Source organism: Gracilinanus agilis, chromosome 1, assembly GCF_016433145.1.
Source record: "Gracilinanus agilis isolate LMUSP501 chromosome 1, AgileGrace, whole genome shotgun sequence".
Taxonomy (NCBI): domain Eukaryota; kingdom Metazoa; phylum Chordata; class Mammalia; order Didelphimorphia; family Didelphidae; genus Gracilinanus; species Gracilinanus agilis.
In genome coordinates, this window is record NC_058130.1 from 207,828,597 (window position 1) to 207,854,826 (window position 26,230).

Here is a 26,230-nt window from a genome sequence, read left to right on the forward strand (position 1 = left end):
GTTTCAGAAAGAAACCTAGGGTTCAGTTCTAGGCCCAGTTCATTTCCCATTTGCAACATCTGTCCAAGATAAATATATGGATTAATGAGAGCTATAGATCAATTGCATATTATAACTTGAACAGCAGACATTCTCCATTAACTTGTTTTTTCTGTATGACTTGGTAGGCAAAGTTGATCATGTCCAGGAGCCTCTGTGATACTAAGAGCATGATGCAACCAATACAATATCATCCACAAGAAGAAGTACATACAAGAACTCATCTATTTAAATTCTTCTTTAATTTGGCTTCCAAAATGGATCTCTTCTGTAACAGTGCTAAGTACGTTCAAAGAGCATATATCACCATATTGTATACTTTGCTTCACATTTAACAGTTAGAAAATCAACAAATTATTTAACTCTGTTGTTATTTCTTTATTTCTTTAAAAACATTGTATAAAAATTCGATGTGTACAAAGGAGATACTTTCCTGAAAGAAAATCTATAAGGTATTCTGCTCTACCAAATCACTGATCTTGTAGGTAATAAAAAATATGCATACCAGGATCTTTTATTGTCTACATCTTTAAATCAATTGTATCCTATTGTAGATGTGTTCTGTTGAAGAATAATAATTAAGAAGGCCTTCTTGTTTCCTTCTAATGGCTTTGTTATGGATGTCCTTAACACATGTGTAAGATCAGTCTCATGAAAATTTTGTAAAGGTATGTGGGATAACAGACCTGTGACTTAGGAATTATTGATTTTGTCTTGGCTTTTTTTTAATAAGAGCTTCTTTCTATGCCTTTAGCATTTTATCCTCCTACAGATAGTTTGAAAATGTCCTTAGTATAACTTTAGTTAGTTGTCTCTCATATAACTTTCTTTAAACTGGTTTTGCCCTCTCCTGTTTCTTACAAGAGATGTGTATAATTTTTCAGCCAAGCTGTTTTGTAAAAATGACACATTTATTAAGTCCTTATTTTGTGCAAAGCACTGTGCCAAGAATAACTATCCAAATAGAAAGATAAAACAGTGCTTGCTCCCCAAAAGATCACAATCTGAAGGAGATTACCAACAGCTATTAATGTTAACACCCTGCCCATTTCCTTCTACTCTCCCAGTGTCACTGTGTAGAAATGGAAGGGGCTATACAAGAGTGAATGCCATGGTGTCTTTTCTTTGTTTTATCAGTTGCCATGGCCAGAGAATTCATCTCTAAGTAGCTATGTCTATGGGTAATGAGTTTCTCCATTGCTTAGGTAATTTAATCCTCAAAAAAGTCTGCTGTTGGAACTACACTGGAAGTCTTAATAGCATGTAAGAACCTGCAAGTGCTTGCATTCTGTTGGTATAATCTTCAGGTATCTGGGCCCATCACCAGATCACAAAATATCAAAGTAGGATTTGGGGAGAATGGTAGTTAAGTAAAATATATGTTATGATAGGGGGATGCCACTTTTGAGAAAGAGATTATGAATTTGGTCTTTGGAATTTGGGGTATAGGATAAAAGTTGTGTAGCCAAGTAAAATGCAGAAGAGGAACTTCTGATATTGCAACACTGAATTTTAATAAAGGATTCAGGGATAAAGCTATAGATTGAGTTCTACACAGTAATGAAAGCTAACGCCCTAAATAGATAATAATGGTCTTTACAGTACAAAGATGGCTTATCATATGACTAAAGGTGATATATATACTTCACCTCCTAAACAACAGAACACGTTTGCTAACTATGTGAAATCCTTTCTTAGATTGAAGCACACAGTTAGTCTCTGCTGCTGCTGTTTTTCATTACTCAACAATTACATTGAACTGATGTATTATGGATTTTTCAAATATTTTTACAGACTTAAAACTAATGAGCTTATTTAGGGGTTACATACTTAGTTAGGCCTACCATTAATTATTTCATTTTTTTTTTATAAAGAACAGGTCTTTCAAAGGCCAGTGGCTGTACACTGGGGGTGTAATGAAACTAGACATTTAGAACACTAAAAGTTAGGAAAGCACTCTGAAGACGTTCAAATAGAAAGATGAAGCTACTGACCCAGCAAGTAATTTGAGTTTATATTTGTTTTATAATACCCTCATAATAGTAATGAATTTATACTGTTTTACTATGCTTGTTTGGGTCCTAATCATTCTTACCATGGTAGGACTCAGTGTGGTAAGCCATCATCTTCTACCTGTTCTATCCAAATATATTATTGAAGGCAATCAATGTTTTTACATACAGAAAGTTTCTTCCTTCTAAGCCTCCTCAGCTCTCAGTCATACTATTATGGTATCACAGAATTGAAGATTATAAGGATCCTTGGACATCGTCTACTCCAATCCCCTCATTTTACATATTAAGAAACTAAGGTTCAGAGAAATTAAGGACAAAGTCCTCAAACTTTCAAAGAGCCGAGACATGATTCAAATTCTAATTCTAAATGAAAGAATCTTTCCATTATATCATACCAAAAGCTACACAGAATCACTCATTTTGTGTTCCTCTTTCCTTACTAGAGTTCTACACTGCAACAATAAAAAAGCAATTCAAGTATCTCTTTCATATTGCTGGGGTTAAGGAGTATAACACCCCCACAATCTGGAAAATCTGTATAAAAATTTTTGGCTCTTCCTTTATACCAACATAGTAGTCTGCTTTTTCCTTTTTCTTTTATGAAATATTTACAATACCTACTTATAAAATTTGGGCTAAGTATTTGGTCATACATCAATGTTAAGTTATCTCTAACATTCCTAGGCTTTGTGAAAGCAAAGCAAATATTGCCTCATAGTGGATATTGTTCCATTCCAATATCCTCCCCCAAAATATTTGACAAATATGCTTATGTCATAAGCTAGTGTTACACTTAACCGCTATATCTACCCACATGGCCAAGAGAGCAACTATTTGCTGGCTGACACGGTTTTCAGTGCTTTTTGGCCTCTGTGGAAGAGTTATCATCAGTTAAATCTCTAAAGGAAATGATGATAGTTTGTGTCAATAATTTTTCCATAATTGATTTCCCATTTTATAGTACTAATAGATCAAGTGGGTAAGTTTAAACTAGTATAATTGCATATAATATCTTCTCATCTTTAATGCTAATTTTTATTTGAAATTAAATCACAAAATAGAATATCTCTGTGTATACAGGTATGTGATAACTTGCCAGGAAAAGATCTTACCAATTTCTTCATTGAATCTCTGGCTCAAGCCACTCTCCAATAGATAAATGGCCAAAAGATAAGAACAAATAGTTTTCAAATGAAGCTATCAATAATTATTAAAAATGAATTGTCAGGGGGCAGCTGGGTAGCTCAGTGGAGTGAGAGTCAGGCCTAGAGACAGGAGGTCCTAGGTTCAAACCCAGCCTCAGCCACTTCCCAGCTGTGTGACCCAGGGCAAGTCACTTGACCCCCATTGCCCACCCTTACCAATCTTCCATCTATAAGACAATACATAGAAGTTAAGGGTTTAAAAAAAAAAAAAAGAAAAAACAATGAATTGTCACTAATAATTAGAGAAATGTGAAATAAAGCAACTTTTTAAAAGCAAAAGTTTCTGTCTGACACCTTTCAGTCTCACAAAGATGATAAAGGAGAAAAAGCCAATTGTTGAAAGGGCAAAGGTAAAAATACTGTATTACTGGTGGAGTGGTGGACTAGTTCAGGTATTTTGCAAAGCAATTCAGAATTATGCACAAAGAAGGTAGCTAGGTGGCTCAGTAGATTAGGAGCCAGGCCCAGAGATAGAAAGTCCTGGGTTCAAATCTTCCCTCAAACACTCTCTAGCTGTGTGCTCTTGGGCAAGTCATTTAACCCCCATTGCCTAGTCCTCATCACTCTTCTGCCTTAGAACCAATACACAGGACTGATTCTAAGACAGAAAGTAAAAGTTTAAAAAAAATAAAAGAATTATGTATAGAAAATTATCAATGTATATATCCTTTGACCCAGCTATACCATTACCAGGGCTATATATTCTCTAAAAATTTCAAAGAAAAGAGAAAAAGATCTACATGTATTAAAATAAGTATAGCAGTTCCTTTAATGATAGCCAAAAATTAGAAATGAAGATGTTAACCTCCTATTAAGAAATGTGTAGGGGGCATCTGGATGGCTCAGTGTATTGAGAGTCAGGCCCAGAGATGGAAGGTCTGGATCCAAATCTGGCTTCAGACACTTCCTAGCTGTGTGACCGTGGACAAGTCATTTGACTCCCATTACCTAGCCCTTACCACTCTTCTACCTCAGAACCAATACCCAGAACTGATTCCAAGGCAGAAGGTAAGGATTTTTTAAAAATAAATAAAAATTTTCAAAAAGATGTAGTCATATACTCTTGGCCTCATCTAAAAGAATAGCTCAGCCAACCAACTGAGTGGTACAATACAAATATACCCTAAATAAAGAGCTTCTTACTTTTAGAGGTAGAAAGTAATACAGCTTTAGACCAATACAAAAATAGGTAAAGAAGATAAAAGACACAAACTATGTATTAATTTATTACATGCTACCATGATCAGCAGGCACCTCATAAATGTTAGTTGATGAGAGGTTCAAAATATGATTTTAGAAATATATGTGCATGATCAGTCCTATCTCATTTTAAACAAAGGTATTGGGGCACATGGTTTTATTTCGACTGGAAATTTATCAATAGCTCCATAGTTGTAAGTGGGCCATTAGTTTGATGTGACACCAAGAGAGGCTTTTATTGACATCTTTACATTATTAGTTCACCTATAATTCTGTGATATGGAAATGAATTATTTTTTACAATGGACTTGTAACTAAAAGGCTTATAAAATGAAGTCATTAGTTTAATCTTTATCCTATGACTTTCATATTATTTGGCCAAATTTTATTTCATCAATGTAACAGGCCTACAGGTTAACCAATTAATGCAGTCATTTGCTACCAAGTTGAAAACTCCAGTTAAAATCTTCTCTTTAAGTGTATTTTTTAACAGGAAAAAAGAATTCTTCTCTCACTAAATTTCGAATCTCTGTGTACATACCCCTAGTTTAACATTATAACTTTCCAGTACACTTGTGAATAAAAAGAAGTCTCAAACCTTACAATGAATCATAATTTCTCCCAGGCTGAACAATTGCCAATACTTAACCTAACAATCCACTAAGACAATAAATTATTTTTTATTTCTATTTTCTCACAAGTTTTGGAAACATCTATTATAATAAGAGATCACATAAAAGTATGTAACTAAGCAACTTTAAATGTAATAAAGGAAAAAAGGCCACCCGTATCTCCTAAAATAATTATTATCAGTAGTATTTTCAAACAGGACCATTACTCACAGGCTATTATTTTCTTTTTTTTAAAAAGCTAAAACTAAAAACATTCTTCTTAACAAGTTCAAAAATGTGTTAGTTATCAGAAGCAACCAGTCTAAGAAGGGGGATATTTATAATTTGGCATACAACTGTATTGGGATGAGGAATGTAGAGTGAAACGAGTATAGTATATAAGCGGAGAGGTAGAAAGATAGGGGCATATAATCTCTACACTGGCTTTGAAAAATACATTTGAAGCCTGTTCAACAGAATGTTCTACATGTGGAATGAAAAGGGGGAAAAAAGAGCTTTTTCTTATTATGAATTTTATCTGAGTGGAGCCTCCCAATGACACAGATATTTCATCTTTAGCCTAAACTCATATCATTTTGTGGTTCTTTCAGAAATGTTTATCCTCTGAGAATTATCTTTAAGAAAGAATACAAAATATCTATATGAAGTACATTCTCACCCTTCTTTTTATTTCTACATGAAGCAACCCTACTTTGCATTAGTCAAATATCCTGGATGGGGACAGAGAGATGTGTAGAGAAAAGAGTAAGCAAGAACACCTTGAAATAATACTTAACTAATCACAAAGCAAGTATATCACAATAAATAGTAACAACTACTAATTAGACCAAAGGAAATAAAGCTGTCAGGGTAGGATGATAAAAGGATAAAGAGAAATAAGCAGTAATTACTCTCTTACTGTTAGACAAAGGTGTGTATAAACCATAGCTCAATGTTTTTTAACATCACTTTTAAGTAAATACAGGAACTCATTCAGTTAGTAGCTAGAGCTAAAGACAACTCAGGGGTGAAGATATACTTTTCAAGAGTGTATCATAAAGAACAAGAGAAGGAACAAGTGGGTTCTACTGGAGAGTGGGTATTAGAGCTACAGGAAATTTTTGTGTTAAATTCTTGAATTTCATAGTCAGGCAAAAGTAGCTATTTACCTAAAATTGAATTAGACTACATTATTCTCATCAAAGCTTAATTAGTACACTTAATAGATAAGCCATGATCCCAGATATAATTAGCCATATTTCAGATCTTTAATTTAGTTTAAACATTAAATCCACTTACATTCTGCTGCTTGGAATAATCTTATGTCCATCTCTAAACCAAGTAACTTGTGGTCTGGGATAGCTGATGATGTGAGGCAAGTTTAGAACTGCAGCACGTCCTTGAAATACAGTTTTTCTCTGATCTGTATCCATGAAATTTCCCATATCTGCAGGAAAAATTTACACCTTTAGAATTTAAAATGTTTTAAGTGGTCAGGGAAGAAAATAATTGTATTTTATGACAAAATCATTGGCAATTTTGCAATAAGACTGCCCAGTATTGATAATTAATGTAGACTTTAGTTGTGAAGAGAAACATGAGGCAAAGCCAAATACCTCCAATGCACTCTAGGAATGTTAATCAGCAAAACAGTATGTTCTTTGTCTTACTAGAACAATAAAATAAAATATTTTGAAGCTATAAACATAACGTTGATGATTCAAATGAATCTGAGAAATATTGTCCTATCAAGTCAAAGATACCAGAGATACATTTAAAGTTAAAATTAGGGGCCAGCTAGATGGCTCAGTGGATTGAGAGCCAAGCTTAGAGATAGGAAGTCCTGGGTTCAAATCTGATCTCATGACTTTCTAGATGTGTGACCATGGGCAAGTCATTTAACCCTCATTCCCTAACCCATACTGCTCCTGGGCCTTGGAACAAATACACAACAGTGATTCTAAGGCAAATGGTAATGGTTTAAAGTTTAAAAAAAATAAACTTAAAACTAAAAATATATATTTACCTCTTTTATTTTTTTATTTAGATGAGTTCCTAGCACCCAAATATTTACAGTAATTTTCTCTTTTACTCTTGTCCATTCCATTGTATTTTTTCCTTATCCTTTTTGATGTGGAGGATGGAATGCTAGACTTATAAAATCAGGAAGAATTACATTCAAATCCTGCCTCAACCTGCTTTCTAGCTGAATTATCTTAGGCAATCCATTCAACGTTTATGAACTTTAGTTTCATCATCTGAAAAATAAGGACATTAGCACCTATCTCACAAAGATGTGTTTATGATAAAAAATTGTATGTATGTATGTATGTATATATGTACCTACAAGTATGTAATTTATATAAAATGTAAATAATATATAATGCATAAATGTTATATGTATGTATGTATATATATATGTATATATATATATATATACAGTGCTTTACAAACCTTAAATTAATACTTTCTGACAGCTTTTATTATTAGTATCATTACTATTTGGATAAGTAGATCTTACTTAAGAAGAAATCTTTCTAATTTCAGAAAGTTATTAGTAGAAAGTAAAATTATTAGTAGAAAGCTAAAAAAAAAAGTTAGACAGGCATGTTGCTTCCACTTAGAGTTCCAATGTATACTGCTTTGGTCAGACCACACATGAAGTACTATTTGAGTTTGGGGCCCACATTTTAGAAAAACAAACTGGAGAACATTCTGAGGAAAGCAACCAGAAGAGTAACAGAATATGAAACCACAGCATATTCAGTTCAATCCAAAAAACAGTTATTAAATGGCTACTAGATACAAGAGAAACAAAGTATTGTGCTGAGGAGTGGGGACACAAGGACAAAAACAAACATACAAAAAATATCTGCCATCAAGGGGCTTTTGTTCTATTAAACTAGGCTTCAGCCATGATCTTGGGCTGTCCCCCATGACTTGAATGCCTTTCCTCATCTTTACCTCCTGCTTTCCCAGGCTTCATTTAAGACCTAATAAAAATTCCACATTCTACAAGAAGTCTTTCCAAATCCCTTTTAATTCTAGTGCACTCTCTCAATTAATTATTTCCTATTTGTGATATGTGGAATTTGTTTGTGTGTATTTGTTGGTGTGTTGTCTTTATCCCTTAGGCTCCAAGAAAGGGCAAGGACTGTCCTGTGCTTCTTGTATCCCCAGTGCTTAGCATAGTGCCTGGAACATAACAGGTACTTAAATGCTTATTGACCAAATAGGCATAGGCTACCATTTTAAATCCAAAACATATGATTATCTACCTGTTTCTTGAAGTAGGTTGTTAGGGATAGGAGGTATTTAGCTTAATGAAAAGACTTAGGAGAGCATTGAAACTGACTTCTTTTGATTATACTAAAAGAATGGAACTAGAAGCAGTGAGCAAAACTTCAAAGGAGCTGATTTCCACTGGATGCAAAATAACAATAATATTAATAAATAAATCCAAAAATGGAATGGGCTTCTTTGAAAGAAGTGGCTTCCCCTCAATTAGAAGTCTCGATTAAAGGCTTCTGGTGACTTTGTTGGGCATCTTGTAGAGAATATTCCAATATCAATGGAATGAGCTATTCTCAGAGGTGTCTCCTTACTTTAAGATTCTCTGCATAATCTCCTCCCCACTCACTTTTTTAACTTTCTTAAACATTAATGTTTAGCATATTTCTCTTTTTCTCTTCAAACTCACCTAACTATTGTAAACATCATTAGCAATAGTTATATACTATTCTGATCTACTACTTTGTCAGAAAAGAAAAATTTAAGTAGCGAGGATTATAGGAGAAAGAGCCAGAACTGAAAAAAATGTAATGCATCTATTTTTCCATCTATTTATGATATTCTAAGGAAAAGCTCTTGCTTTTTTATTTCCATAATTTAAAGTTTATTTATGTTCTATGATGTCTAGGAATAAATATACATATAACATATACATTTAATATTTAAGCAACAGATTGTAATTATTAAAAGTTTTTTGTTTTTTTTTTAACCCTTGTACTTCAGTGTATTGTCTCATAGGTGGAAGATTGGTAAGGGTGGGCAATGGGGGTCAAGTGACTTGCCCAGGGTCACACAGCTGGGAAGTGGCTGAGGCCAGGTTTGAACTTAGGACCTCCTGTCTCTAGGCCTGACTCTCACTCCACTGAGCTACCCAGCTGCCCCTAAATGTTTTTTGATCAGAAAAAAATGTCCTTATGACAAGAAGCTTTTGAGGAAAACAAAATAATAAATATTTTTAAGTCATTCATTTCTATATAACACCTATCACAATATTTTGTATATAGTAGGTAATTAATACTTGTTGAGTTGAAATGAATTGAGAAAAACACCCTTTCAAGTGCTTTTTCTTTTTTTTTCTTTTTTTTTTTAAACCCTTACCTTCCATCTTGGAGTCAATACTGTGTATTGGCTCCAAGGCAGAAGAGTGGTAAGGGTAGGCAATGGGGGTCAAATGACTTGTCCAGGGTCACACAGCTGGGAAGGGTCTGAGGCTCAAGTGCTTTTTCTGAAACTACAATGAAATCTGGAAGCAAAGGCATAGACTAGTAGTTAAAAAAACTAAATGAAAATATAACGGCTAGAGATCAAAGAGTAAAAAAGTGATATAAATAATTAAGCAAGAGAAAGACCAAAGCATAATTTTATAAAATGGGATTTCATACATACTAATGAACTTTTTAGCCAGCTAACTTCTTCAAATGTGTATAGGGATACTTAATTGCCTTTTTGTCCATAATTACATTTTTCAGTTACTTAATTGAAAATAAGTTTTATAAAACTGCTCATTAACAACTATTGATTGACTCAAATAACCTTCATAATTAAGAAAATTTTAAGCCTTTCTTTCTTTCTTTCTGATTATAAAATTAGACAACATTTTTGAATTAACACCTGATTGAGTGCTTTGTAATCATGGTAAGTTGTTAGGTTTTTTTCCTTTTCCAAAAAGAATTTTTTTTTGGATGGGGGAGGACAAGGATGAGGAAGTGGGAAAGAATAGGATTCATTTTACATAGTAACAATGGAAATCAAACTCCAGATATGGAGACTAAATATCTGGCTAGGAATAAAATAATATCACTGATGAGACCATGAGTCTATTTGATCTGGTCCTTTATAATTCAGCAAAGTTTCATGGCGATTTTTCTTTTCTTGCATTTCAATGATAAATTTCTGTAATAATAATAGCAAATATTTATATTGTCCTTATTATGTTCTGGAGACTGTGCTAAGTGCTTTACATATTTTATCCCATTTGATCCTTACAGCAATGCTACAAGGTAGGTGCTATTATTGTCCCCACTATACAGATGAAGAAACTGAAACAAACAGAGGTTATAAATAAATTAATAGAACAAATGAGAGAAATTAGCTCATTTTAAATAATTTCTACAAACATTCTCATTAGAGAAAGTGTTTTAAACTTTTGCAAAGTACAATGTTCTTTATCCTATCCCAAATACATTCATAATAAAGCATCTTGATTCCTAATATAGCAGTTCCTTGGGAAATTAATTTTCTTTCAAATAGATTTACCTAATAATGAATTAGTTAAGTTTCTGCCACATTAATAATATTTATATATGACCCATGGTTTTATAGGCCATAAATTTAGAACTGGAAGGGACATCGCAAATTCCTTGTTGTGGAGAGGAAGAAAATGAGGCCCAAATATTGAATAATTTACCCAGGGTCACACAGGTAGTAAGGTAGGAGAGATGGAATTTGAAGCCACATCCTTTAACTCCAGAATCATTACTTTCTCACTGTGCAACAAGGCTTATAAACTTATAGACAAGGCTCCAAATATTACTTAGGAATCATCTATTCCCAAACATTAATTGAACAAAGAAGTAAACTTGAGACACAAAGAAGGGAAGAAACTTGTCCAAATCACATATGAAGATAAGATAACCCTGTGCTGTTCAGACCTGAGATCTTTTTAGACAGTCTAAGATCTATTAACTAATGATACAATCTAGTATAATTACAAATTATTTTGTCAAAATATATTTTAATTATTTTAAAATATTTTTTCTTCAAAGAAATATGAACTAGTAGTATGAGAATTAATGCATTTTACTGATACCACACTAACCAACTAAATTGATCACTGGGTAAAACAATCTAAAGCACTTCTACTTAAGTATTCTGAAGTGGAAAATTTTCATTGCCATCAAAGAGTCATTGCATTTACGGATGAATCAATGATAAAACTTAGTATATGAAATCAGTAAAAATTGACTTCAATTTGTTTTCAGTACTCCATTTACTTATGTCAGTTAATGTTTGTAGACCTTTCAGATGTACACATACATGCAACTTGAACTTCTGATTTTCTTTGCAAGAGTGCTCCCATCCTGTTGCGTACCACACATCGGTAAAACCCAGCATCAGTCCTCTCTAAAGATGGAATAATGTACCTATGGAATACACACACACACACACATACAAAAAAAGAGTTAATGTCTAATAAAATGAGGACACACAAAAAGCATTCAATAAGTTCTTGTAGACTTACTGATTGATATCTGCAATTAAAATTGGTAGTAAATGAAGTCTAAGAGTCTGACAAGAATTCTCAACCATGAGTTTGTGGCAACCCAGGACATGTTTATTTCCCTGGGCACCTGCACATTTATGAAAAAAATTATCAAAACAGTTAAAAATTTATAAGCAAGTTTAAAAAATTCACAAAACATATTCTAAGAGATATTGTAAAGTTAAATAAGTTTTATATCACAACATTCCTGTATGGCACAATTACGGTTTGTCTATAGTGAAAATTTTTACACCTAAAGTACAAAATCTCCTTTCTGTTTCTCTAATACACTTTTCTATTTTTTTTCCAATAAAAGGAAATTTTTAAATGTTTAGAAATATATTTCTGTTTCCATATTTCCTCAGTTAAATCTTATAAATAGGAAGTATTTTAATGCAAAGTCTCTTTTTTTATTCTAAGATTATAATATTATATAAACGTATACATTTTCCCTTAAAGCCTAGATTTAGTTCATTTGCTGGCTTTAAAATGGAGTTTTAAATTCACTCCCGACTGTCTCTGGTAGTATGTTTCCTCAGTTCAAACTTTGCCATAAATAAACAAGAAGATTATAAAGTATGTAGTCTGAGGTTTTGGAAGAGATCACAGTCAGAGAAGGCTCAGGTAGAATCAGAAAGCAGCATAGCAGATTCCTCCCCTTACCATACTGATAATTGGAGGGTTTGGGTAGGGAAAGTCACAAGAAGTGACATTAATCCAAATTAAAGGGCTGAAACTCTGATAAGAGTGATTGAGTCTGGCAAATGTTTAGCTTTTGGACACTCGAATAGCATTCCTCCTGATACAATACTGACCTCCAGGTGTAAATCTCTATTCCAAGAACTAATTTTACAGTCTGGCCAGCCTCTTTAATCCCAAGGAAATTGTGATTCCCCTGCCTATATTTGCCTAATCATCCTCACAAGATGGTTCCCTCTCAGGTGAGATACAACCAAAGCAATAAACAGCACTTTCAATGTACAGGATAAGTAACACAAATTGTTGCCTAGGTGCCTAGGGCAAAAAGCAGGAATCTCATTATCAAAATGATGATGGGGTTGGGAGTTGGGCAGTCAAGACAGTGGAGAAGATACACAGACACCTGCCTGATCTCTACCAAATTACCTTCTAAATAATTTTGATATAACACCTCAAAATGAATTCTAGAAGAACAGAACCCACAAAAGGATGGAGTGAGGCAATTTTTCAGCCCCAAACAACACAGAAGGCTGGTACAAAAGATTTACTGTGCCTGGATGGAAGTGAAATACCAACCCAGCTGCACCAAGGCAGGCCCCACATTGGCAAGCCAGATAAGCCTTGGGGGAGGCTCAATCAGCAGCAAAGACTTCCTGAGCTCTCAGCCACAGATTGTAAGGGGGAGAGGGTTATACAGTTGCTCAAAAGGAAATTACAGAGGTCTCTTTGGTAGTTCTATATTCAAGTCCCTCTTGTATTGCACACAGATAGACACAGGTGGCAGTCCTGGGTCCCAGTCTCAGGGGAAGGAGAAACACTAGCATACACCAGTGCTTGCAGCCACAGGGGTTCAGGAGACTGATTACAAGGCAGAAAAGAGTGTTTGTGGTTGCTCACAGACCAGAACATGAGTCAGGAGTGTATTAAACATACCTCTTCTTAACCCATAACAACATGGAAGAACTGAAAACTTACACATCCCCTGAGAAAGCTGAGAAGGCAGCTGCACAAAGAACTTAAAGCTTGGAATAATGCTCCATTTATCACAGGAATGAAGTTTTCTTGTAGCAGTTTTTTAAGTTAAAAGACAAGAAAAAGGTTGGAAGATGAGCAAACAATAAAAAAAAGAAACTAAACATAGAAAGTTATCTTGGTGACAGGTATGATCACAACACAAACTCGGAAGAAGACAACAAAGTCAATATTCCTGCATCCAAAGCCTCTAAGAAAAACAGAAATTGCTTTCAAGGCCAAAAAGAATTAATAGAGGAGCTCAAAAATTATTTCAAAATTTAAATAAGAATTAAAATAAAAATTGAGAAAAGAAATGAGAGTCATGAGAAAAATCATGAACAAACTTGACAGTTTAGTAAAGGAGGCACAAAGAAATATTGATGAAAATAATAACTTAATAAAAACAGAATAAGTCAAGTGAAAAAAAGAGGCACAGAATCCATTGAAGAACTCTTTTAAAGCAGACTTTGTCAACTGGAAAAATATATACAAAAATTCACTGAAGAAAAGAACTTCTTAAAATGTAAAACTGGCCATACAGAAAAAGAGGTACAAAAATCTAGTGAGGAAAATAATTCTTTACAAAAAGTATTTGCCAGATGGAAAAGGAGGAACAAAAGTTCATTGAAGAAAATAATTTCTTCAAAATCAGAATTGGGCAAGTAGAAGCTGACTCTTGAGACATGATGAAACAATCAAAATCAAAAGAATGAAAAAATAAAAGAAAATATTAAATATCTCATGGGACAAACAAATGTCTTGGAAAATAGAGCCAGAAGAGAAAATTTAAGAATTATTGGATTACCTTAAAGTCATGACCAAAAAAAGAGCTTAGACACCATCTTTCAAGAAATTATCAAGGAAAACTGCCCATATATTCTAGAACCAGAGGTCAAAATAGAAATTGTAAGAATCTACCAATCAGTTCCTAAATGAGATTCCCAAAAGATCCCAAGGAAAATCCCAGGAATATTATAATGAAATTCCAGAACTTCCAGGTCAAGGAGATAATATTGCAAGTAGCCAAAAAGAAATAATTCAAATATCATGGAGCCACAGATGGTTTAGCAGCCTCTACATTAAAGGACTGGAGGGTTTGGAATATGATATTCTTGGGGGCCAAGGAGCTAGGACTTCAACCAAGTATCATTTATCCAGCAAAACTGAACATAATCTTCAAGGGGAAAAAAATGGACATTCAATGAAATTGAGGACTTTCAAACATTCTTATTGAAAAGACCAGAATTGAATAGAAATTTTGAGTCTCAAATACAAGGCTCAAGAGAAACATAAAAAGGTAAATAGGAAAAATAAAACAAAAGACATTCAGTAAGGTTAAACATTTTACATCCTTACATGGGAAGATGATTCTAAGAACTTAATCATTAGTAGGTCAGTTAAGAAGAAGGCACAGGGCAAATTTGGAATTTGAATATGATGGAATGATATCCAAAAATAGTAAAATTAATGGGTGAGAAAGAGGAATTATTTGAGAGAAGGGGAAAGGGAGAAATAGAATGGGGTAAATTATCTCACATAAAAGAAGCACGAAATGGGCTTTGTGGAGTGGAAGATGAGGAGGTGGGGAGGGGAGCACTTGAACCTTACTCTCTTTGTAACTGACTCAAAGAGGGAAGAACATCCCCACTCAGTTGGGTATATAAATCTATCTTATCCTACAAGAAAGTAGGGGAAGGGGATAAGATAAGGGAGGGATAGAAAAAAGGGAAAATTAGGGGACAGAAGCTAAAGATTGTTGGGGATGGATAGATTGGAAGTAGAGGAAAAAAAGGATAAACAGAGATGAAATAGAATAGAGAATAATTCACAATGATCATGAGGGTGAAAAAAATTTTACAAGTCTCTCTAATAAAGATTTCTCAGATATATAGCGACATGAGTCAAATGTATGAGAATAAAGCCATTACCCAATTGATAAATGGTCAAAGGATGTGAACAGGCAGTCTTAAAAGAAATTAAAGTCATCTATATCCAAGTTAAACAAAATTCTCTAAATCACTATTAATTAAAGAAATGCAAATTAAATCAAATCTGAGGTACCACCCCATACATATCAGATTGGCTATTAAAATGGAAAAAGAAAACGACAAAATTTTGAGAAGATATAGGAAAACTGAGACACAAATGCAGTGTTGGGGGAGCTGTGAACTGATGAAATCATTCTGAAGAGCAATTTGGACCTAGGCCCAAAGAGTTATAAAATAGTATTCCCATTACTAGATTTGTATTCCAAAATGATGAAAGAAAGAAAGAAACAAACAAACAAACAAAGAAACAAAGAGCTAGGACCTATATGTACAAAAGTGTTTAAAGTTATTTTTATGAAGGCAAAAAATCAGAAAATGAAGGAATATCCATAAATTGGTGAATGCCTGAGTAAGTTATAAGATTATAATAGAATAGTATTGGCTATAAGAAATGACAAGCAGAAGGAGCTCAGAAATACCTGGAAAGACAACATGGGCTGATGCAGAATGAAGTAAGCAGAACCAGGAGAACTGAACACAGTAACATCAATACTGTATGATGAACAACTATGAATGATTTAGCTATTCTAAGCAATATAATAATCTAAAACAATTCCCAAAGGACTCATAATAAAAAATGTCATCTGCTTCCAAAGAAAATACTGATGGAATCAGAATCTAGACCAAAGCAATTTTTTTTGTTTTCTTTCTTAAATTTTTTGCTCTTCTTTCCACAAAAGGATTAATAAGGAAAAATGTTTTACATTATTGTACATGTAAAAATCTATATCAAGTTGATTGCCGTCTCAGTGGGAGGAGAGAGAAAAGGAAGAAGAGACAGAATTTGAGTCATTTTTTAATGTTAAAAATTGTTTTCTGTGTAACAGGGGAAAATAAAATACCAAGAAAAATCAGTGTTGATGGGGAGAAGGAATCCCAGGACTCATGCCATAGAGGGTGGCCTGAGTATATTGCCCCATGACAGGGAAATAGATACCTTGGAGGAGTACCCATGGTATTATGAGGACAATGCTGGAAAAGTTGCAGCCAAAGAAAGAGCAAGATAAAATGGGAGTGAACTTGAAGTAAATTTTCATACCCCTTAAATTTTGGTGCCTTCAAGCTTAGACCTCTTTGCCCTTGATATAATATATCAATCTTTGGCCTGTGATCCAATTTCTAGACTAAACCCCACCCAGTTCAGCAGCTCTACAGACTCAAAACCTTTAAGTACAGGTCTGTAACCTACTAGTGAAATTTGATATACTTGTTGCTTTGAAAAAAGAAAATTCTTGGTTTAAGTATTTCTTGAAATGAGCAGTTCTGATGCCAAATATCCATAGGCTCTTTCAATAGTGGATTGCTCTTAGACTCCAGTCAGACACTAAGGGTAACAAAATTTTGGCCAAAGGGAACTTCTCATGAGTAGTTTATGTAGAATTCTGCATAACAGATCAGGCTGCCTGATGGACCAACAACTATTTCACAGAAAATAACCATCATTAGATATTGTGAATTGACTTCCACATGAGTTCAAGAGCACACTAGTATTACTTCCAAATCCCTCCTCAGAACTGAGATTGTTACAGATAGATTTGTCATATTTAGCAAGATGTAATATCCATGATAGGATTTTTTTTTAACCCTTGTACTTCGGTATATTTTTATATTTTCTCATAGGTGGAAGATTGGCAAGGGTGGGCAATGGGGGTCAAGTGACTTGCCCAGGGTCACACAGCTGGGAAGTGGCTGAGGCCGGGTTTGAACCTAGGACCTCCTGTCTCTAGGCCTGACTCTCACTCCACTGAGCTACCCAGCTGCCCCCTATGATAGGATTTTTCAGCTTCTTCCATATGCTGAATATGGTAATTGAACAAAGTAGTTCTTTTCTGATGCATCAGTTTATGAGGATCAGCCACCCAATGATAATGAATTTACCTAAGTAGAGGTGTAACTGACTGGTCTGCTCTGAGTCCTTTATCATCTTCAGTCATGACCAAAACTTGTGGCAAACTTCTCGCAATCTCTATGTCAGCACTTCTCCAGTTCACCTGCCAAGGCAGATTATATGACAAGAGGAAGTAGTACAGCTTAGCGGGTATCATGTTCTGTGGCCAATATAGGTAAAGGCAATGCCCCACTCTATTTTCCCACCCCCCATATTGACTACTCCTTTGATATTATTCAATTGTTTCAGCTTGTCTGAATCTTTATGACCCTATTTGAGGTTTTCTTGGCAAAGACACTGCAGTGGGTTGCCATTTATTTCTCTAGTTCATTTTTACAAATGAGGAAACTGAGGCAAACAAGATTAAGTGATTTGCCCAGGGTCACACAATTAGTAATGATTGAAGTCAGATGTGAACTCAGGAAGAAGAGTCTTCCTGACTCTAGGCCCTGCACTCTATTCACTGAGTCACCTATTTGCTACCATTGATTAACCCACTTTTTTCCAAATGTTGACAATGAATTATTAGGTACATCCAATTGCCAAGATGAGAAAGCAATTGTCTTCCAAAAATTTCTATAAACCAAAAATCTCAGAAAAAGTAATATATACTAGAAAAAGAGGAACTAAAGTCCTATCCATAAGACAAGAAACCCACAAAATATAATTTTTAAAACTCATCAAATAACATCAGACAATAATTTGCACTCAACACGCCCATCCTACAACCCACTACAAGTACAGGCATTGCAACTTATCTTGAAGTGGTAGCCTTGTACAATTTTTGCTACAAGAGTGACAAGCTTTTCCACATATATACCCCAGAAGAAGCCTCAGACACTGATCTTATCCAATCATGTGAAAGAAAGAGAGAGAAACTGGATGGAGGTGTCTAGAAGAGAAAGAGCTTCAACACATAAAGGAAAGGGAAGAGAAATGTTATGAGGTTCACTGTTCTCACCCTAAATTTGTCCTGGACATAGTTAAAAGCCATAGTACCTAAGGTATCTCAAGATATTTGCAACAAGTTTCTCTGATAAAGATGTCACATTTGAGATTGTTAAGAAAATGATTCAAACTTTTAAAACTGAGCTATGACGAGGCAAACTAGGAAGCAATTTGGCAGAAACTAGATATAGATATCTTATACCATTTACCAAGAAAATGTCAAAATGGATAAAATGACCTAGACATAATGAATGTCATAAGTAATTAGAAGAGCATAGAACATATTACCTATCAGATTTATGCATAGGAGAATAATTAATGAATAAATAAGAGATAGAAAACGTTGTGAGATATAAATAGAAAATTCTGATTACATTAAATTAAAAGTATTTGTATAAATAAAACCAATGTAGCCAAGATTAGAAGGAAAGCAGAAAATTTGGGAGAAATTTTATAGTTTCTCAGAGAAAGGCCTCTTCTCAAGTATATAAAAAATTAAGTTAAAATTATAAAAATAAGTCATTCCTCAATTAATAAATAGTCAAAGGTTATGGACAAGTGGTTTGGGGAAGAAATCAAAGCTATCCTTAGTCAAGTGAAAAAATGTCCTCAATCATTTCTGATTAGAGAAATACAAATTAAAACAACTTTGAGGTATTGGCTCACACCTATCAAATTAGCTAAAATGATAGAAGGAGAAAATGACAAAGGCTGGAGGGGATATAGGAAAATTAGGACACTAAGATACTGTTGTTAGAATTGTGTATGGATCCAACTATTTTGGAAAGCAATTTGGAATTATGCCCAAAGTGTTATAAAACCTTTGACCCAGCAATACAACTATTCGGTCTGTTTTCCAAGCAAATCAAGGGAAAAAGGAAAAGAACCTATATTTTCTAAAATATTTATTTAATTCTCTTTGTGGTGGCAAAGAATTGGAAATTGAGGGGATGCCAATCAATTGAGGAATAGCTAAATAACTTTTGGTATATGAATGTGATAGAATACTACTGTGCTTTAAAAAATGATGAGCAGTTTGACCTTGGAAAAACATGGGAAGACTTTTATGAAATAATGAAAAGTGAAGATGAACAGAACCAAGAGAATATTGTATAACGTAACAGAAATATTATTCAAAGAATAATTGCGAATGCTAAGTTATTCTGAGTGATATGAACATTCATATCAATTACAAAGAATTTATGAAGGAAAATGCTATCCAACTTCAGAGAAAGAAATGCTATATGGAAATATCTATTGTATAGTAAGAGAGAGAGAAAGAGAGACAGAGAGACAGAGAGAGAGAGAGGCGGGGAGAGGGAGAGGAGAGATAAAATGTTGGAGTTGGGAGGAAGAAGGGAGATGAATTAGAACTGAAAATATAACCAAAAATAGAGAAAAGTTTAAAAAGAGAAAACTATGAACCATTCTACATTATATAATCAAAGGAGATGAACAGTTTTCAAAGAGGAAAGCCCAAGCTATCAACAATCATATTTTAAAAAGCATTAAACCACTAATAATTAAAGAAAGGCAAATTAAAGCAACTTAAGGATCTACCTCAAACCTAACATTCTGGCAAAGAGGACAAAAAGAGGAAAATGGTAAATGTAGAAGTTGTAGGAAAACAGGCATACTAATGCTGTAAATTGGTTCAGGTATTCTGGAAAGCATTTTGAAATTATGCCTAGAAAGTTAACAAACCATGTATACCCTTTATCCCAGCTAGGGAAATTATTACCAGGCCCATACCACAAATATCTCAAAGAAGAGGAAAAGGATTTGTGTGTAGTAAAATATAAATGTACTAGAATATTATCATGCCATAAGAAATGGTGAAATAGATGATTTCAGAGGAAATTGGAAAGACCTTTAAAAATTGCCATGAAGTAAAGTGAGCAGAAATAGAAGCATTTATGCAATGATAACATCATTACAGAGGAAAATAACTTTGAAAAACTTTAGAACTCTAATTAATTCGATGACAAACCACCACAAGTCCAAAACACTGAAGATGAAATATGTCACTCCGTTCCTGCCAGAGAAGTTTAAAAGTCTGAAAGAGATATACATTTGTGGATACAACTAATGTGTTATTTTGCTCAACTATGCAAGCTATCTATTGAGAACTTTCTTTTTCTTTTCTGTTTTTGTTTTATTTGCCTACTCCCAAGTAGAGTAGTCAGAAAGAGAGAAAAATAAATAATTCTTAACTTGAAAAATAATAAACTATTAAAGAATTCTAAATGCAATATTAGAGTAATTAATGAGAAATCTGTCCACAACTCGTAGGAATAGACATCTAGTATTTAATAATGAAATCTTTAGGTTAATGTCCAGAGAAAAACACCATGCTAAAATTATAAAACACATCATGATTAAATTCCGTAATTTCTACAAACAGATTTGACTAATAGAAAAAAGAAAGACCTTCAGCTATGACAGGACAGAAATTCTAATGATTAGTTCACTATCATAAGAAATTGTGAAAGAAAATGCAAAAGAATATTCCAAAAAGCAAAGGAACTCCAGCTGCAACCAAAAAATATGTATCCTATAAAGCTCTGCTTAAAGTTCAAAGGGAAAAGTTAAACCTTAAACAAAAAAGAATTTATCAGTCAGTAATCATTCATTGAGTGGTTATTAAGGGCTAAATGTTCCTGCCAACAATCTAGAGATAAGTAGACTATTAAACTTTAATACTCTTCAAAAAGAAAACTATGAAAAAAGTAAGTACAATTATTTTAAAATAACACAAGGTAATACATATGTGCATATCCTGGTGTTGTTTCTTTAAAAAAAATAAATAGAGAGATAAAATAATAAAGTGGAATTGAGTACAGGAAAGGCCCTCTTAGACTTAGTGTTCTAATAAATTAAAAGAACTTAAAAAATCAAGAGTAGGAAAGGAAAAGGTAAAATTAATACATAAGGGTAGACTAAATCCTATGATTATAAGTGAGTTATTGATAATACAATAAGAATTATGTGAATGAAAGAACAGAAGGTAAGAGACAGAGGGGACCTAGAGATGTATCCCCTTCCAGTCTGCATGTGAGCAGAGAAGGGATAGTAATTTCTTTATTCTCTCAACAATAAATCTTCATAGGGCTTTTCCTGGTTCCCTTGTTGTGACCACCTTTTCTTCCAGGTCATTTTGTGTGTGTGTATGTGTATATATATATATGTATATATATATATATATGTATGTATCAGTCCCCACCCTTAAATAATATATATATATATTATTTAAGGGTGGGGACTGATATTTTAGATGAGCAGGGTAATTTAATTAATTTAATTGTTCAGTTATATATATGTTATTTAAGGGTGGGGACTGATCAATTAAATTAATTTTAATTCATCTAAAATAAATGATATGAAAATTTAACACTAGCTTATACCCTTTTCTTTGGTACTCCAAGATTAATTTTGGATTTTAAAAAGGATGAGTTTTGATATTAAGTTTGAAATCACCCTCTGATTGAATTAAATTGTGATTCACCCCACCCTTTGTTTGAATTAAGGACAAACAAAGCCTGTTTTTCTGCCAACAAACCACACAAGATAGTGGGATAAAAGAAAGATAGTGGGAAGCATGCTTATTCTGAAGCCATTCTAAAGATGGCTACTTGGTGTAGGGACATCACTAAAAATATACATTTGGATCAGGAGAGGAAGTGGGAGGTTTTCCAGAGAATCTAAAGGGAGAAGGTATGGAAGCCTGGCTTTTCTGGCTCTGGGTTCCCATCTTGGTACTTGGAGGAGGTTTGCTAAGGGAACATCCAGACAGTTATGGTTGGAGGCCTCTTCTTTCTCAGGTTTAATTTTTTATTATTTAACAAATCCTTATAGATTATGATATAATCTCCAGAGAATTTTAACCTTAACAATTCTATATTCTCCACATATTTATCAGGTGAGAATATACCTCATCTATTCACATAAATAAGACATGCACTCTTCCTTAGGTGTAATAGCCAATCTGTTTTTTTTTAATTTAAGTTTATTTATTTATTTAATTAATTTAGGATATTTTGCCATAGTTACATGAATCACATTTTTTCCCTCCTCTCCTCCCACTCCCCTCCTGTAACCAAAGAGCAATTCCACTGGGTTTTACATGTGTCATTGATCAAGACCTATTTCCATATTATTAATACTTGCACTAGAGTGATCCTTTAGCATCTACATCCCCAATCATATCCCCATTGAACCATATAATCAAGGACATGATTTTTTCTTCCGTGTTTCTACTCCCACAGTTCTTTCTCTGGATGTGTATGGTATTCTTTCTCATAGTCCCACAGAATTGTCCTGGATCACTGGCATTGAGAAGTCTATTACATTCGATTGTGCCACAGTGTATCCATCTCTGTGTATAATGTTCTCCTGGTTCTGCTCCTTTCATTCTGCATCAGTTCCTAGAGGTCATTCCAGTTCACATGGAATTCCTCCAGTTCATTATTCCTTTGAGCACAGTATTATTCCATCACCAACAGATACCACAATTTGTTCAGCCATTCCCCAATCGAAGGGCATCCCCTCATTTTCCAGCAAATCTGTTTTGATTGGGCAAGAAACCTGGTCACATCCTCTGGGGCCTATATCTGGCTCCATGGATTCCAAGATTCCATTGTGAGGTGAACGAAGGGAGAATTCTTGGCAAACACTGAACCAGTGAAAGAAAGATAAAAAGAGAGTAGAAGATTTCAGTCTCGGTCTCAGACTCCTTTGGTGGAAGGAAAACTTTGAGCTTCAAAATGCCTAGGGAATATTGTACTTCATGGAGTATTCCTTTAAAAAGCTTACAGTAGTTTTTGCATCAGGAGCCAAGAAAGACTGGGCATAAACTCAAAGCACTACATATAGCTCAACAGAAAGAAAAATTACATCAAAGCTAAGGTAAATAACCTCAAGATTTAGTGAAAGAACTTCCAAGAGCTGAGAGTGATCCCTCTGTTACATATGCTTTTCAAGACTGAGCCCACTTTCCCCTGGATTCTATGCACTGGTGAGAGGATGAACTATAGACTTTTGTGGGTGTATTTAATAAATACCCATTTCTAAAAGAAAATTTTAGAACAAATTGAAGGAAAAGAGTTGCTTCATTTCTGTATTTGCAAACCCAGAGCCCAGCAAAGTACTTAATAAATATTTGCTGATTAATTGAACAAAGAGGAGTGAGGGAATGGAGCTGAGGCAGAACATCAAAAGAACAACTGAGGGAAGGGAGAGAAGGGCACAATTAAAGACTATGGGAGAGGGGGAAGGAGAAAATATATATCTGAAAATATATATATATATAAGAAATAGTCACTGCCATGTTACATCTAGAAGTTTACTCATTAGAAGACCACTTTGCCTGAGAAGGATTGTATCTTTCAAGACTGCATTACTAGGAAGCTAAGGGAAACAAGAGGGCCCCAAAGGGCAATAGCATACAAGCCCTGGAGGTGGAGGAAGACACAGATCCAAAGATAGGAAATTCTGGTCTTGGGAGTAGTCAGTGATAATGGTGAAGGGTGAGTCTATTCACTTAAATATGTGAATTATTTAACCTTAATCTCTCTTAATAAAGCTGTATCCACAGCAACAATTCTTTGTAGAAACCAATGAATCCCCAGGAGGGCTATCCTTACATCATCACCCTTTTATGTTCAGATCCTACACATATTTCTTTTGTCAGATGACAGATGCAAAAATGTATTATACAACTGGGTACAAGGAACTACTTGTCAAGAGTTTCATTTGAGATACAAATATACTTATGTGAAGGGATGTGGTATTTCATTATAGGACAAATTAACCTCCAAACAAGTCAAACAGTGCCAGATGTACTGGGAATTATTTTTCAGAAATATTCATTTCACTATTGACAACATTCATGACTACCTCAGTTGGAAGGCATTTTACATGGTTACAATGAATTGGGGCAGATATAATGGATCATTCATCATGAAAGGCCATAAACTAAAGATTGTAAAATTTGTAATCACTAAATCAGAAAGTAATTAGAATTAATTTGCCACCATCAGGAATGGGATAATGTTACTTGTGCCCAGTTGTTGTCTAGCCAATTAGCCTTGATTACCCTAAACCGGACAAAGATACTGTTGTAAGATCCCCTATGCCTTCTATTGGTATCTGTAGATCCTTTCTGACAAATATTAGGATTACAAGTTCCACAGCTATGCTTCAATAATGTATCAAGGATAGTCTTATGCATGTGTATGAATAAAGAATTATAGAAAGCAGCGGGAACAAATCCGTTAGTGGAACTTAGCATGCTTAGCTGAGACTTCAAGCCAAGAGAGCATTGATCAACACAGTGCCAAACCATTGCCAAACCCCAGAGAGGAATACCAACATTTTCACGGGCAGATTTGATTTCAGAAATAGCAAGTTCTAAACCTCTACAACAGCTGGAAAGAACAGAGGAAACTCAGGAAGAAGTTATTGAACAATGAATAGTACATTGATATACAATGTACTATTCTTGCCATAACAGGCCAAGGCAGTCTAATCAAGACCCTAAATAAATGATGAGTCATGTGACATATCTAGGCCTCAGTTTTTTAATCTGTAAAATGAGTGATTGTATTAGATGATATCTAACAAATCTAAATCCAACAAGCCAGATATACTACCATGGTGGAATTACCTACTCGTTATTGAATGAAATATTCTATTTCCCTGATTATTTTCTCTTTCACATCCTTCCATCAAAATCACCATTTACTACTAATGAGCCTTTATGGAAAAGATTTATCTTTTCACAAGATTCTATCCATAGGACCATGGTCATGCAGAACCCATAACCCAAATCCTAGAATGATATTCCAGGTATTTTATCTTTTGTTTTTAGTATAATGGGATTCCTTCTGTGTTGGCTTCATTTTTTTTTAAAACGTGGTCTCTCCTTGACCATCTACAATAAAATATTTTATATGAACTAGGGTTTCTGCCAAAACTTTGCAGAAACAGGCTGAAATAGGCTGAATCAGACAAACACTAAGCAACTTGGTACTGCTCTGCATTTTTTCTTTATGTAATAGTGATCTTCTAACTTATATCTCTGCTATTCTGCCATTCATTGTGGTCAGCTTTTGACTTATCTTGCTAGGGCTCAGGCCTCCAGTACCTCTTCCTGGCTTGCTCTGCCTCTTTCTCCTTGTCTCCCCATATAAGAATATAGACTATCTTGCTTATATTTCTCTAGTGCTTAGCATAAGGTAAAAATATGTAATAAATGCTCCATCTACCTACCTACCTACATGCCTACCTGCTTCCCTCCATCCCTTCTTTACTTTCTCCCTATCTATCTACCTGCCTGCCTACCTACCTGCCTATCTATCTATCTACCCACTTAAACCATCCATCCTGGATTTTGACTCCTCAAAAATATCTTGAGAGCAATCCTGAAAGGCAGAATAGTATAGAAGAAAGACTAGCCAGAAGAATGTACTTATTAGCTATATTGTCACGAGTAATCGAACTTCTCAGAAACTGTCTTTATCTGTAAAATGGAAATGATATTTCTACCTCATGAGACTGTTATAAGGATCTAATGAGATAATGTATATAAAACACTTTGTAAACCTTAAACTATTAAGAAGATATTAGTGTTATTTCATTATCATTTGTTTCCTCATTTTCTAAATTGTACACTTTTCCTTCTACTCTCAAATGGAGAAAGGAATTCCTATTCCACTGATCAAATACTTGCCTAATTATCTGTATATGGCAACTCTGCCTTACATGGGATAGATATTCATACTTGAATAACATTTCTTATGTAAGAACTTTTCTGTAAAACTAAATTATAAGTAAATATCAGCTGCTGGTAACAATATCATAAGATCATAGCTATACAACCAGAGAGGACATTATTAGAAGTCATCTGCCAAGGGCCACAGAGGGGACAAGGGCCCATTGAATCCATGCACAATGACAGAATGCATGGATCCTATGATCTGAAAATCAGGCCACAGGAAGGATGGAAACCCC

The 26,230-nt window shown here is 34.3% G+C and overlaps 1 protein-coding gene across 1 annotated transcript in view; it reads right to left on the bottom strand.

The window, feature by feature from the left end:
• The window catches only part of SDK1 (sidekick cell adhesion molecule 1), a 1,179,904-nt gene that overhangs the window by 717,401 nt on the left and 436,273 nt on the right, over positions 1–26,230 (bottom strand). Inside the window, 2 exon segments of the mRNA XM_044659951.1 lie at positions 6,370–6,517; positions 11,398–11,504. Coding sequence (XP_044515886.1) covers positions 6,370–6,517; positions 11,398–11,504 — 255 coding nt within the window.